This window comes from Panthera tigris, chromosome D1 (genome assembly GCF_018350195.1).
Source record: "Panthera tigris isolate Pti1 chromosome D1, P.tigris_Pti1_mat1.1, whole genome shotgun sequence".
NCBI classification, from domain to species: Eukaryota; Metazoa; Chordata; class Mammalia; order Carnivora; family Felidae; genus Panthera; species Panthera tigris.
Window position 1 is genome coordinate 98,483,180 of NC_056669.1, and position 15,421 is coordinate 98,498,600.

At 42.2% G+C, this 15,421-nt stretch overlaps 1 protein-coding gene across 16 annotated transcripts in view; it reads left to right on the top strand.

The window, feature by feature from the left end:
* Positions 1–15,421, top strand: part of MADD (MAP kinase activating death domain) — a 40,801-nt gene that overhangs the window by 17,647 nt on the left and 7,733 nt on the right. For 11 of the 16 annotated variants that reach the window (XR_006208550.1, XM_042959137.1, XM_042959140.1 and 8 more), the window contains 8 exons: positions 2,382–2,482; positions 3,073–3,156; positions 3,488–3,646; positions 5,958–6,066; positions 6,642–6,762; positions 6,862–6,967; positions 8,347–8,457; positions 11,025–11,132. Coding sequence is in view for 15 of the 16 variants with exons in the window: in XM_042959137.1 (XP_042815071.1) it covers positions 2,382–2,482; positions 3,073–3,156; positions 3,488–3,646; positions 5,958–6,066; positions 6,642–6,762; positions 6,862–6,967; positions 8,347–8,457; positions 11,025–11,132 (899 nt within the window). In the remaining variant the exon portion in view is untranslated. Of the gene's footprint in view, positions 1–2,381; positions 2,483–3,072; positions 3,157–3,487; positions 3,647–5,957; positions 6,067–6,348; positions 6,412–6,641; positions 6,763–6,861; positions 6,968–8,346; positions 8,458–11,024; positions 11,133–15,421 lie in introns of all 16 variants that reach the window. The other 5 variants (XM_042959138.1, XM_042959142.1, XM_042959139.1 and 2 more) reach the window with 3 other exon arrangements.

Sequence of the window (15,421 nt, forward strand, 5' to 3'; positions counted from 1 at the left end):
TATAATTGTCTGGCCAGTTTTCTCCCATCCAACCATTACACTACCCTCAAATTTGCTTTCCTGGGGTGTGTCCAACAACCCCATTTCCCTGGGCGCTGGACCTCAAGGTATAGATTTCTGAATCGGCTTTTCTTCAAACCTTTTCTCACTGGACTCGACCAAGAGCTTGTTTACGTTTGGTGTCTCTCTGTTCCCACTGAGGCAATGCCTTAGTGAGCTCTCTGGGTGTCACCTCCATTTGACTCACTTGACCTAGAGCCATCTAGGCTGTGTCTTTCTTTTTCTGGTTCTGTCTCCCTGGGCAGTTTGCTTCTAGCTGATGCTTCTTTGCCACACCATTAGCAGTTGTCTTATGCTCCCAAAAGTGGGGAGGAGGAACCAGTTTCCTTTGTTGGGGAACTGCACTTCTCTAGCCAGCAGAATAGTGTCCTAGAGGCAGCCAACCCAGTCTTTCTCCCACATGATGCGATGCTCTAGGAAAAGCACCAGCCTGCAAGTCTGGAGGTCCGGAGTTTTAGTCCTGTATCTGCCCCCCAGCTAGGAATGAAACTTTGGGCAAAGCACTTCCTCTTTTCAGGGTCTCTGTCTCCTCATCTGGGAAATGAAGAGATTGGACTAAGTAGGCACTCAAGTTCTTCCAGGAAAAGAATGCTGTGATCAGTATTCTCTCTTCTTTACCCTAATGAAGATCCTATTCTTGACCATTTAGTGTTCTCTGTCACCTTTACTGAAAGCATTTTTCCAGATGACTAGCTGAGAACGGGTCACTTGGCAGGGCAGATGCTAATACTGAGGGTGAATTGGATTTTTTGGTAGCAACAAGGAAGGATGCTAACCACCCGCATGAGTGGCCTCTATCCAGTCGTGTGAATCAGCCAGGTTTGTGCTCACACTTCTGAACCCCTTTGGCTGCTTGCGGTGATCATCTGTCTAGAATCTTTAAAAATTGTTTCCCAGCTCATTTGGCAGAGAAAGCATGGTCCCAGGTGATCCTAAGTTACATGATCTGGAGCAAGTGCTCCGGCCTCATTAGGATCAGTTTTCTCAGGCCAAAAGGAAAGAGCTCGGTCCAAGGCAGTTCCATCTCTCACGTTCTGCAAGGTTTTTACTACCACGTTAAGGTTTGGGTTAGGAATTTAGAGTCTTTAGTTCATGAGTGGGGGAAAGGCATTAGATCTCTTGATTTTTTAACCTCCCAAAATGAAGATCTCTTTTTATCTCTTAATATGTAATCCTGTGCCTGAGACTGAATCAGCTTGGGTTGGGTGGGTTTCCATTCTGTCTGTCTGACCAGCCTCTGACTCTGTCTGTCTTTCTCTCCTGCTTACATTGCATCTGGGGTAGAATTGTGGAACAAGCACCAGGAAGTGAAAAAGCAAAAAGCTTTGGAAAAACAGAGTAAGGAACAAATGCCCCTTCCTGTTCCCAAATCTCCCATACCTGCCAACTCCCCAGGCCCAGTTGGGGCAGGCTCTCTTTGTCAGCCCCACCCCAAATTTGCTCTTGGGGGGTATTTGGAATGAAAGCAGGTAGGTGGTATGTGATTCACAGGTACGTGACTTGTAGGCTGCTTCTTTCCCCGCTCCTCCTAGCAATCAGGCTGTAATCAGGGCATCTATCGAGTAAAGTCCCTTAGACCTTGGTTCTCTATTGCTTCAGAGTTGGTGGGGAGAATGGTCGCCTATTTCAGTGCCCCTCATTGGCTGAGATCTCCCTCACCCATTAGAAGGCCTGTGGGCACAGTTGGCAGAGATGGTTGCTGTCCCTCCGTGTTGAGTCTGTAGCTTCCCAGCTCTCTCTGGTGGCTTGCCTAGGCACGCTTTCTTGCTTTCTGTCATTCTGTCCTTCTGCCATACTACTGTGGGTGGGTGGGGAAAAATGACAGTGTGTTTGTTTTTTTTATCTCAAATGTAGAAGTAGGGTTGGGGTAGGCTGTGTCCACAGAAACAGCTGGTGTTTCTGTATCGCATTGGGCCTATCCTTTTCTAGCCCCTTTTAGATACATTTGCTGGGGAAGCACCGAGTGACCTGGGGACCCATAACCGGTTGTACACACCAGTGAAGCTCTGACTCTGAGTGTAGTGGAATGTGGTTTAGACATTTGTTTGTGGAGCTTTCTGTTTTAGAATGATTTGCTCAGCATTTTCTCAGGTTGTGAAGATGGCTGCAGAACCCCTTGAGACCAGGTTTAATTTGTCCTACTTGGTTCTTAAGGCATCTGGGGACTTCTTCCAATGGGGCCCGAGGTGGGGGCAGTCCCTGGAAAGGTGACTGGGACACGCTGAACAGGTCTGGGACCAGGCTGTGCTGCTGTCCCTTTCCCTTCACCAGCCTGCCCCTTGTGTGTGTGCACTGGGTGACAGAGGTCTTCCCCTACCCAGGGCCTGAAGTAATCAAACCCGTCTTTGACCTTGGTGAGACAGAAGAGAAAAAGTCCCAGATCAGCGCGGACAGTGGCGTGAGCCTGACATCTGGTTCCCAGGTTTGTGACGACCTTGTTAAGAATTGCGAGAATTAAATTTGCTCTCTCAGAATACTTCTTTAAGTTAAAAAAAAAAAAAAAAAAAGACAACCTCAAAGCAACATGCTTGCCCAGTGATAGTGGACTGATGAAATAAGTATAATACATCATGTACTATGATATTAACATCATTGAAGACTGTTTTTAAAAATGTAGTGACATGGGAAAATGCTTTACACAGCTACATGTAGTATGATTCCCATTTTATTTTTAAAATGTATGTAGAAAAGACTAAAAGGAAATGTACTGAAACCTTAACAGTGATTAATATCAGTGGTAGGTTTATGGCTTTTGTTTACCTATTCTTTCTTGTATTTTCTATAGTGAGTATGTATTTCTTTAGTGTTTACTATTTTTTATTACATAGTTTTTATTATTTTCTATTATGTATATTTTATATTCAGGAAAAAAATAAATTTCTTATGACCTGTTTAGGGATGGTAATAGTAGGCTGGGGATGGGGAGAAGGAAGAAGATACAGTATTTCTTAGAGAAACCAGGAGTATATGGGACACCCCTTCTAATGTGTCTGAGTCCCCGTGTCGTTTCAGAGGACTGATCCAGACTCTGTCATTGGTGTGAGTCCAGCTGTTATGATCCGAAGCTCAAGTCAGGACTCTGAAGTTAGCACCGTGGTAGGGGAACACCACATTGGCATCTTGGTGGGTGGGGTGTGAGCTTCCCTCTGGAAAAGGGGGCTGCTTTCTCCCATGGAGGCTCTTAGTCTCAGGTCAGCTTGGTTCTCATGGTGGAGATGTTCACCTGTCCTAGGTTTGTATGCATGGGATCAGACCCTGAGATTGCACCCAGGGCACCTCATCCTGTAAAGAAGGTACTTCCAGAGGCTATCTGACCCACCTTTGAAGTTCAGTGCTTTCTCTATGGCAGTGGAGAGCTCTAACAGCTGGGCATTTCTGGGAACCTTTCCCTGGGGAATATCCCTTACTACCCCTTTTTCCTTTCCAGGTGAGTAATAGTTCTGGAGAGACCCTTGGAGCAGACAGTGACCTGAGCAGCAACGCAGGTGATGGAGCAGGTGGTGAGGGCAGCGCGCACTTGGCCAGCTCTCGGGGCACTTTGTCTGATAGTGAAATTGAGACCAACTCCGCTACCAGCACCATCTTTGTGAGTTTTGTTTACTAACAAAAGGAGATCAGCTCTTTCACGGGAGGGCAGTGGATTAGAAAAGAATGAAAAGTTAGGGGGCAGTTAGAAGGAAAGGAGAATATCAGGAATCAGTCAGGAATGAATAATCCTGATATATCTGGCTTCAAAGAAAATGTTTCTCAAATCTTTTTTCAGAATTATTTGACTCCATGATCTGGGGCTTTTAGGATCCTCTCAAGAATCACTGAGGAGTTGGGCTCCCCTCCCACTCAGATAAGGGCCTCAAATCCTAAGTAGCAGTAATCCCCACATTTACAATAGACAAGGTGATGGGTACTTTGTGGCAATGTCAGGGCAGTTATAGTGTGTACCAGTCAGCCTGTTGCTATGGAATAGTTTGGTTTTATGCTGGTCACTGCTCTATACAGCGCTTTAAAATAGCATTTTATTTCATTTTTATTTTATTTTAGTATGTTTTTTTTTTTTAATGTTTATTTATTTTTGAGAGAGAGAAAGAGAATGTGCACACGAGCAGGGGAGGGGCAGAGAGGGAGACAGAATCCCAAGCAGGCTCTTCACTGTCAACACAGAGCCCAGTGCGGGGCTTGAACTCACGAACCGTGAAATCACGACCTGTGCCGAAACCAAGAATCCGACACTAACCAACTGAGCCACCCTGTCGCCCCTATTTTAGTATATTTTTAACAGTTATTTGATGTTTTCATTCATTAATAAGTATCTATTAAGTGATCTACTAAGTGCTATATTCTGTACTAAAGAAAGAGAGATAAGGCACGATTCTCACTCTCAAACAAGTTTGCAATTCACTGTTTCTGTGACTAATCTCTTCTGATGGGAACAAAGCCTTAGGGAAAAAGAACTTGCCCTACATCATATAAAAAGCCAGCAATCAGTTGGAATTAAATTAATTCTGTTTAGTTCTTGCCTTTAGACACCCTACTTTTTGGTGTATACGTGCCTCTTTAAACAGCACTAAGCACTCTGATACGCTTGTCACTTTATTAGAGTCGAGAATGGATAGTCTCTACAGGAGCTTATAGGTCCTTATCTTTGTGGGGAGCATGGAAGATGGAATTTAAATGCAATCAAATATTTAACACTGGTGATCATTCCCACCCTCAGGGCTTTCTGTTGTGTGTGTTTCTGATAGAGCAGGTGACATCCCTGAGTGAAGGTGGCAAATGGGATGGAAAGTCAGCAGAGCCATTCAAGTTAATGGACCTTAACTTTCCTTGAGTCTAAATAGACCATTTTAATGAGAGTATTTTAAATCCTTCCCGTGTGTCTCCATTCTGGAAGTTAAGATAGATAATATGGGATAGGAGTCTTGCAAAAAGCCTTTCAGCTGTGTGCTGCCTTTCCTGGCACCTTCCTGGGACAAATTCTTACTTGTTCTGTGCTGGTGGGCAAGGGCTGTTTTTGTACAGCTGAGTTGCTGAGAGCAATTAAATTTCTTGGCTCAAAAAAAGGCTAAACAGTAAGAAATAAATTGGATTAAGTCAGTATGGTCCATTGAACAAAGAATTGGGCTATGAATCTGGAGACTGGCATTTAGACACACTAATTAGGTATTGCCTAATAACCTTTGATTGGTTGCTTCTCTGCTTATGCTATTGCAGTAGTTGTGAAATGGGCATGAAACCTGCCTCTGACCCAGTTAAAAATCTTTTTTGAATGATTAGAAAGCCGACTATTGTGGAAGTGGCACATAAAGTTAGTGATATTTCTAAGGGGCAGATATTTCTAAGAGACAGTAGGAAAGAGAAAATTAACATTTATCAACACCATGTGCCAGGCCTGATTAAGTGCTTCATATATTTTTTCTAATTTAATTCCTGTAATAGTCCTGTGAGGTAGATGATACATACCTTCCTTTTATAGGTGAGGAAAATGAGACTCAGAGAAGCTAAGTTTTATGCTTAAGGTCACACAGCTAGTGAGAGACAGGGATCTGAACCTTGGTCAGTCCGACTTCAAAACCAGTGTTCTTTCTACTGCATCATGCTGCTACAGAGAATTTGCTTTTTTTTTTTTTTTTTTTTTTTAAAGAGTAAATGGTCTTTTATAGAGACTAAAGGGTAAAGATAAGCAAAATGAAAATGTGATTGCATGTTTTAAGAGGCAGTAACAGCAGCATTATCAGACTGACTTCTGGTCAAATCCTTGGGGCAAGCAGAGTAGCAAAAGCAGGACTCCTAGAGTATATGTTGCTAATGGAAGATAACAGGTGTGTGAGCCTCTTAGTGAGCTGGTGGCAAACCCTATCCATCGGTACCTCAGGCAGCTGACTGGTACCTCTTCTTTGTAGGGGAAAGCCCACAGCTTGAAGCCAAGTGTAAAGGAGAAGCTGGTGGGCAGCCCAGTTCGCTCTTCTGAAGATGTAAGCCAGCGAGTCTATCTCTACGAGGGACTCTTAGGTGAGAAACAGACTGGGGAGGCCTCTTGCCCTGGAAGAAAGCTGGACTCAGCTGGGGAAGAGGGTAGCACCAAAGAACTAGCTGTTTAGCTTTAAGCCGATCTCAGTGCTGATGTTAGAGGGCGTTTTTATATCTGAAGCAGGTGACTTACCAGGTCTGCAAATAGCAGTAGGTGAGCACTATAAGAGACTGGATTTTGGTATTAATCAACAGCCTCTGTCTTTCTGTCTGTCTGTCTTTCCTTTCTTGCTACCATGGTCCTTCCCGCTCACAAATTGGCAGGAAGGGACAAAGGATCGATGTGGGACCAGTTAGAGGATGCGGCTATGGAGACCTTTTCTATAAGTAACCACCTTTCTTTGTGTGCTGTGTGCATCCTTCCTCTTCGGGAGGGGCTGGGCCTCACTTGGAGGAGCTGGGGCTGGTGGCAGGATGTTAGTTCTGGGGTGGAGAGGCTCATGTTTCCTTTGTCCTAGAACTTGTCCCTTCTATCTGGAGTTTACTCTTCATTTTGGTTTGGCAGCTATATTCTTTATATGTTAAATAAGCCTCTAGAAAAATTCTATTCTACACAGGCAAAGAGCGTTCTACTTTGTGGGACCAAATGCAGTTCTGGGAAGATGCATTCTTAGATGCTGTGATGTTGGAGAGAGAAGGAATGGGTATGGATCAGGGTCCCCAGGAAATGATCGACAGGTATGAGACTTAGCAAATGCTTGGGAAATGCAAATTCAGCCTTTTCCGAGTTCTGTGGTCTCCCATCTGAGGGCTGACTTGTCCCTGTCTCCTGCTTAGGTACCTGTCCCTGGGAGAACATGACCGGAAGCGTCTGGAGGATGATGAAGATCGTTTGCTGGCCACACTTTTGCACAACCTCATCTCCTACATGCTGCTGATGAAGGTAATGTCGATTTTGCTTGTGTCCAGCTACTGCTGATGTTAGAAGGGGAAGGCTTTTTCCTATGACCTAAGTTCTGGGACATTTGGGAAGTTCTCTGAGCATCTTACTAGAGCTCTTCCTGATTGACTGTTTGAGATCTAGCTCACACATGATCCATTTGTCTGAAGCTGCCAGGCTATTGTGCTAAGGAATGTGGTAAAGATGATTGGTGATTCTATACCATTTATTTATTTAGAAATTTAAATGGGCTTCCTTTGCTAGTAGTTCTAGGATCCCAGTAGAGCGCCCCACAGAATACAATGAATTAAAAAAAAAATTTTAAGTATTAGTTTCTAAAACCTTAGAAAGGATAGTCAGAATTCATTTTTTAGCACTAGCCCTTTATCATATAGAATTTTCCATAGATGTAAAAAGAGCTACTCATTAAAAAATTAATGGGGGCGCCTGGGTGGCGCAGTCGGTTAAGCGTCCGACTTCAGCCAGGTCACGATCTCACGGTCCGTGAGTTCGAGCCCCGCGTCGGGCTCTGGGCTGATGGCTCGGAGCCTGGAGCCTGTTTCCAATTCTGTGTCTCCCTCTCTCTGTCCCTCCCCCGTTCATGCTCTGTCTCTCTCTGTCCCAAAAATAAAATAAACGTTGAAAAAAAAAAAAAATTAATGGTATGTTCTAGTTTGACTTGGTTGTACTTAGTTGTTATACCTGTGGAAGAAGAATGTTACCAAATAGAGGGGTCTTGTTTTGAAAGGGAAACATGAGTTTGGGGTTGGTGGGTAGAAGAGAGTTGTTTTGAGAGTGAGCCCCTGGGTTTCTCTTCCTCCTGTTCTCCCCTCCTGAAGATGAAGGGATGGGTTGATCAGATGCAGAGAACGAGAACACCCTATAGACTGACTTAGTTTGTTTCATTTTCTGCTGTAAGTTCACTCCATTCTATTGAACTCCAGGGGTACCAGTTAACTCTGCTTGAGAAAGAGTGATGATCCCGAACCCTGGGAAGGTGTCTCTGCTACAACCAAGCCAGAATGTCACTACTCTAAGGCATCATTTCTGAACTATACTCTGAGGAGCCCCAGGGGGTTTTAGGGCCCCTTTAGGGGTGAACATTATGTATTGGTTGGGGATAGGGAGGAGGTGTCTTCTTGAACGCCTGTCCACTTGAACCAGACCTGCTCTAAAAGCTACTTTTCTGCAGAAGTCATCTAGACACAGAACCAAGGTTTTCCTTCCCAGCCTGTTGGCAGAATAGACAGTTGAATATTTTCTCTCCTGTTCAGTGATGTGGACTCTGAATTGTCTCAAATGGTCGGAAACTTTCTTGTATGTTCCCTCTACCTCATTTGCAAGAGCAGATCCCTCGTTAAGATCCTGTTTTGACTTTCTAGGTAAATAAGAATGACATCCGGAAGAAGGTGAGGCGCCTGATGGGAAAGTCGCATATTGGGCTTGTGTACAGCCAGCAAATCAATGAAGTGCTTGATCAGCTGGCTAACCTGGTAAGCATAGCCAGGCTGTTCCCTAGGCTCCCTTCCCACTGCACTTGTCGCCTCCCAGGCTTGGGCCTTGTCGCCGAGTGCACAGGCTTCCCTATAGGTCATTTCTTGGCTTGTATATTTTCAGAAAACAGAGTTTTGGAAATAGGGTTTTGAGTCTAGATGAGGCTTTAGTCTTTCTGTTCATCTGTGATAGGATTCTCTGTCCTAAAACCATCCTAGTGCAGCCATTTCAACATGTGGTCTGTGGAGTCCTGAGGATCCACAAGCTGAAAAACTACTTTCATAATAATACTAAAATGTTCTTTGCCTTTTTTACCAGGTTGACATTTGTACTGATGGTACAAAAGCAGTGATAGTTACAACTCCTGGATACCTTCACACCGTGAGGCAGTGTGATGGTAGCCACGGAGGGCCCTCTCAGTTTAAAAAAAGAAAGAAAAATGAATAATAGTTTCACTTAAGAGTGTTCTTGATGAAAGAGTTAAAATTCATTAATTTTATTAAATCTGATCATTGATTATACACCTTTTGAATATTTTATGTGACAAAATGAGAAATATAGAGAAAGTGTTTGTGTTGCAAACCAAAACGATGATTGTTTCAAGGAAAAGCAATTTGTGACAGTTTGAGTTGCAAGGTGAACTGTCAACTTTGGTCATGGGACATCATTTTTACTTGAAAGAATGACTAACTGGTTATTCAGAGTTGGGTATTTATTTGGCAGGCTTTTAGGCTTGAGTTTTCCTGATATTTAAAGACTTTTCTAATGAGATTGACATTTTTTTAAATAAAATTTTTTTAAACACTCTTTTTTTTTTAATATGTATTTATTTTTGAGAGAGAGAGAGAAAGAGAGAGCACATGAGCAGGGGAGGGGCAGAGAAAGAGGGAGACACAGAATCTGAAGCAGGCTCCAAGCTCTGAGCTGTCAGCACAGAGCCTGATGTGGGGCTTAAACCCTTGAACCACGAGATCATGACCTGAGCCAAAGTCGGAAACTTAACCAACTGAGCTACCCAGATGCCCCCAATTTTTTTTTTTTTTAGAGAGAGATTGCAAGAGGGGGAGAGGGGCAGAAGGGAGAGAGAATCTTAAGCCAAGATCAAGGGTTGGACGCTCAAACAACTGAGCCATCCAGATGCCGCAATGGGATTGATATTAATGAATGTGATCTTTTTTATATTCTGTAATGAAATGTGTCAATATTTGGAAGAGCTGCATAACTTAAACCAGTATTTTCCAAAAGACCACTGTGTGGAATCTGTGTTACAACTTCAATTATGAGTAAAGATACACTCAAAATGTAAGGCAGACAAATGGATTTAATATAACAAAGTAGAAAATGTTCAGGGGCGCCTGGGTGGCTCAGTTGGTTGAGCATCCAACTCTTTTTTTCTTTTTTTATTAATTTATTTTCAAGCTAGTTAATATACAGTGTAGTCTTGGCTTCAGGAGTAGAACCCAGTGATTCATCTCTTACATATGACACCCAGTGCTCATCCTGAAAAGTGCCTTCTTTAATGCCCGTCACCCATTTACCCACCCTCACGCCCTTCAAGCAAGCCTCAGTTTGTTCTCTGTATTTAAGAGTCTCTTATGGTTTACATCCCTCCCTGTTTTTATTTCGTTTTTCCTTCCCTTTCCCTATGTTCATCTGTTGAGTTTCTCAAATTCCACATATGAGTGAAATCACATGGTATCTGTCATTCTCTGACTTATTTTGCTTAGCATAATACCCTCCAGTTCCAGCCACATTGTTGCAAATGGCAAGATGTCATTCTTTTTCATCACCAAATAATATTCCACTGTATATATACCACATCTTCTTTATCCATTTATCAGTTGACTTTGTGATCCCGGGGTTGTGGGATCAAGCCCCATGTTGGGCTCCACGCTCCGCATAGAGCCTAAGATTCTCTCTCCCTCTGCCCCTCTCCTCCACTTGTGCTCTCGCTGTCTCTCTCTTAAAATACTCCTCCCTTTTCCAAATACATATTTGCGAGACCAGATTTTCTTTATATACTTCAACCAAAGCAATGTGTCACAATGGATTGAATGAAAAAGCAGATATGAGAATCCAGCCATTTTTTAAAACCAAACATTAAAGAGATGTGCAAAAATGTAAAACAGTGCCAGTCTTCTCATTTTTGGATGGGGGGCGGGCATATGGTTGTTATTTTAAAAAGTTATTTATATTACCATGTAATGGATGTGTTATTAATGAATGATCAACTACTTTAAAGTGAATTAATAATATTTTCAGTTTTAATTTCTAGTATGGTAAATATCTACAAATTTAACTCACATAAACCTAAGCTCTTGGGGATTGTCAATTTTTAAGAGGTATAGGAGTCCCAAGACCAAAAAGTTTGAGAACATGTCCCTAGTGGCCTATAGCCAGCAGATGGCACTGTGCTAAGTAAGCTGATAGGAATTTAATTGCTGAAGCTGGGGTGGGAGGGGTGGGAGGGGCGGAGGGGGAGGGTGGAGTGGGGGCGGAATTCTCCGCCCAGATTGTTCTGTGAGAGAGACATATGGATGTGTCTAACAGATCTCTCTTTTCTCAGAATGGACGTGACCTCTGTATCCGGTCCAGTGGCAGCCGACACATGAAGAAGCAGACATTTGTGGTACATGCGGGGACAGACACAAATGGAGATATCTTCTTCATGGAGGTAAATGCTAGTTCATGCTAGTTCAGATGTCTCAAAGGAACATTTAGGAGTCACAAGGAACTTCTAGAACTGATACCAGAATATTTCTCCCACTTACTCATCTTCGTGACCCATTTATCCATTTAATAGTCAGGCTCTTATGCAAATGATATAATATATGATTCCCCATCATTTCTTTTAAATATATATTGAATATTGAATAGATGATGTAGTCACATTGTTCCTAAGTCAAGACAACTAAAATGGTAGGCATGGGGAAGCCTTGTTCTCTTTCTTAGCCCTCCGTCTCAATTTCCCATCCACTTGGCCCCTCCCTCCTATAGGTAACCACTTGTATTGGTTTCTTTTGTTTCTTCCAGGGGTACTTCACACACACACAATAGGATGTGCGCATCAGTTCTGATCTTTCTTCTTTCTTACAGAAAGGTAGTGCATCATATCCACTGATCTGTACCTTGCTTTTCTCATTGAACATATCCTGAAGATCTCTCTGTCGGTACAAACAGAGGGTTCTCATGGGTTTTTTCTTTTAGTTGAAGAAGATTTGACATACAAGGTTATATTAGTTTCAGGCATACAGCACAGTGACTCGACAGTTCTGTACATCATGCGTGGCTCACCGTGATGAGTGCAGTCACCATCTGTCACCATTATTGTAACGTTATTACAATGTTATTGACTCTATTCCCTCTGGTTCTCATTCTTTTTACAGCTGCGTAGTATTCCATGATGTGACTGTACCATAGTTGATTTAAGCAGTCAATATATATGTGCCCTTGCTTTTCTTCCACATTTGTACTATTGCTAATGGTGCTACTATGCGTGATGCCATGCCTTCTTCCTTTCACACATGTGCAAGTTATCCAAGAACTCTCAGAGTGGCATCACTGAACCAAAGGAAAAAATGCATTAATGATCTTGGTTGATCTGACTCTGAAGTATCTCCTAACATATAATAGTTCCCTTCCCACTTTGCCATTTATTTTGTTGAAGCAATGTGCCATATGGAGTATCTCACATTCTCACATTCTAGATTTTTTTGCTGATTGCATCTGACTGCATCTCTTTGGTGGCAACGTGTTTTTCCACCACTTGTATTTTTTATAAACCAGTAGTTCAATCTTGAGGTTTGATGAGTTTCAGATTCAGTATTTTGGCAAGAATACTTCGTAGGTGGTGCTGTATATTGCCTATTGTGCCATATGGTCATCTCCCTCCTGGTGATTAGTGGATTTAGATGTGGGCAGCCTGCTCCATCCACTGTGAAGTTCCTCATGAGTCTTCTGAGTTTGCTTATGTTGTTTTTTTTGCCATGCAGAATTTTTTTAGTTTTATGTGGTTGAATTAATCAACTGTAATTTTTAAGTTTACTATTGATTTTTAATAGTTTCTGGATTTTGAGTCAGAGGTAGAAAAACCTTCCTAGGGACACCTGGGTGGCTCAGTCGGTCAAACAATGGACTTCAGCTGAGGTCATGATCTCACGGTTTGTGAGTTCGAGCCCCGCATCGGGCTCTGTGCTGATGGCTCAGAACCTGTTTCAGATCCTGTGTCTCCCTCTCTCTCCACCCCTCCCCTGCTTGTGCTCTCTGAAAAATAAACATTAAGAAAGAAAGAAAAAAGAAAAACCTTCCTTACTCCAGGATTGTAAAGGCAGTTGCCTATGTTATCTTTATTTCTGTATTTTTAATTTTAAAATGAATCTCTTCTACATAATCGTAGGGACCAAGTACAACTCCCATATAAAGTAGTGAAATCAACTAATTTTTACAAGTATTTCTTCCTTTTGGTTTAGTTGAGTTGGGTTTTCACATCCACAGCTTTTGGAGCAAATAGTTTATCAGACATGAGGCAGGAGTTCTGCCCTGAAGCAGGAACATTCGCGTTGGTGTAGCTGAGAAGGGAGTCATTGTCATGCCACCGTGAAACTTTAGAATTTGGCTAGGTGTCTGCTCGAGTTGAGGGCTAACTTAGGACGTCTGCACCACATGCAGGTAGCAGGTGATTCCTGCCCTTTCCTCTTCCTTTGAAAAAATAAATAGAGAAGATCCCTTGAAGTATAGGACTAACACTTCCCACCATACAGGGGAGCCTCGTACAAAGTCCCTGGAGTATGGAATGGATCTGTCACCTCCCAGATCCCTCTCCTTTAAAGTGTCAAATAAGACTGTACCTCACTCACTCTGTCACCCACTACGGTTAGCTTACTAATTTAGCCTTTCTCATCTCTGCACAGCCTGCTGGCCGCATGATCACTTGGAGAGCACTTTGCAAAGACTTAAAAAATCCTCTCTATTACCCTTTTCTTTTTTAATTACAGAAGTAGAACAGTATATGTTGTGAAAGTTTCAAACCATGTAGAAGTAAATAAAAAGTGAAAGTTTCCCTTCACTTCCTTTAGTACTAGGTCTCAGAAGTAACCACTGTCAAAGAGTTTGGGATGATTTTTAAAAATGCATATTTCTATAAATACAATTTACTTATATGTAATTTTGTTTTAGTGTTTACAAAAGTGGTATCAAACTACATATATTGTTACATAATTTGATTTTTTTCACTTAATTTATGACTGACATCTTTCCATGTCTACATATTATATAGATCTATCTCTGTTTTTCCTTTTTTTTCTTTTTTCTTTTCTCTCTCTCTTTTTTTAAGTTTATTTGAGAAAGAGCATGCACATACAAGCGGGGAAGGAGCAGAAAGAGAGAGAGAGAGAGAGAGAGAGAAAGAGAGAGAGAGAGAGAGAGAGAGAATCCCAAGCAGACTCCAAGCTGACAGCACATGCAGTCTGACGTGGGGCTTGAACCCACAAACCATAAGATCAGGACCTGGGTCAAAATCAAGAGTTGGATGCTTAACTGACTGAGCCACCCAAGGGCCCCTCTTTTTTCTTTTTTTCTTTTTCCTTCCCTCCTCTCCCCTCCCTTTCCCTCCCCTCCCCTTCCCTCTTCTCTCCTCTTCTCTTCTCTTCTCTCTTTTCTTTTCTTTTCTTTTCTTTTCTTTTCTTTTCTTTTCTTTTCATTAAGTAAGCTTTATACCCAATGTGGGGCTCGAACTCACAACCCTGAGATTAAGAGTTATATGCTTCACTGACTGAGCTGGCCATATGCCCTTGTCTCCATTTTTTTAATGGATGTTTAATTATCAAGCGTTATATGGATGTATACCATGAGTTACTCAATTCCCACTTAAAAAAAAATAATGCTTCATTGAATATGCTTGACTGTATGTCTTTGCACACTCACATAAGAATTTCTACAGACTAGATTCTTAGTGTGAAAATTTCTGGATCAAGCTTATATACATTTAAATTTTTTATAGGGGCGCCTGGCTGGCTCAGTCGGTTAAGTGTCCAACTTTGGCTCAGGTCATGATCTCATGGTTTGTGAGTTCAAGCCCCGTGTCAGTCTCTGTGCTGACAGCTCAGAACCTGGAGCCTACTTTGGATTCTGTGTCTCCCTCTCTCTCTGCCCCTCCCCCACTCGCACTCTGTGTCTCTGTCTCTCTTTCTCTCAAAAATAAATAATCATTAAAAACAAATTTTTTAATAAATAAAATTTTTATAGATTCTGCCAAATTGCCATTCCAAACACTATACCAGTTTACACCTCCACCAGCAGCATAGGCAAGTATGATACTTTATTATCATCATCTTTCAAGCCTAGAAATCCTATGTTCTTATAAATACCTGTCCTGCCCCTCTCCTTGACATTGTGTTCTTAAAGGATTATGGGAAATCGGGGTAATTGTCTTCATTTTTCACCTGGAGTCAGACTGGGACCAGAACTCAAATTTTTAATTTCTAACTCAACTATTTTATGACCTTTTTCTTTTTTTCTTTTTTAAATATTTTTTTTTTTAAGTTTATTTTGAGACAGAGAAAGAGAAAGAGCATGCGGGGGAGAGGCAGAGATAGAGGTGGGGAGAGAGAATCCCAAGCAGGCTCCATGCTATCAGCAGAGACTGTGGCAGGACTTGAACTCATGAACTATGAGATCATGATCTGAGCCGAAATCAAGAGTTGGACACTCAACTGACTGAGCCACCCAGGTGCCCCTGTCATCTTTTTCTTCATAAGGCTTTTAGAGCCTCAGTAACTCTTAACATAATAGGTTAAACCTGGTAGTCCTGTGTATTCCTTTTTTGTTCACTTAATGTTTATGGAACACATACTATATGCCAGGTACTCTGGGTATGGGGTTACAGCAGTGAATAAGGGAGACATCGTTCCTCTTGCCCTTCCAGGGTTGACAAGCCATCAGGGAAGTCAGCTAATGAAACAGTGT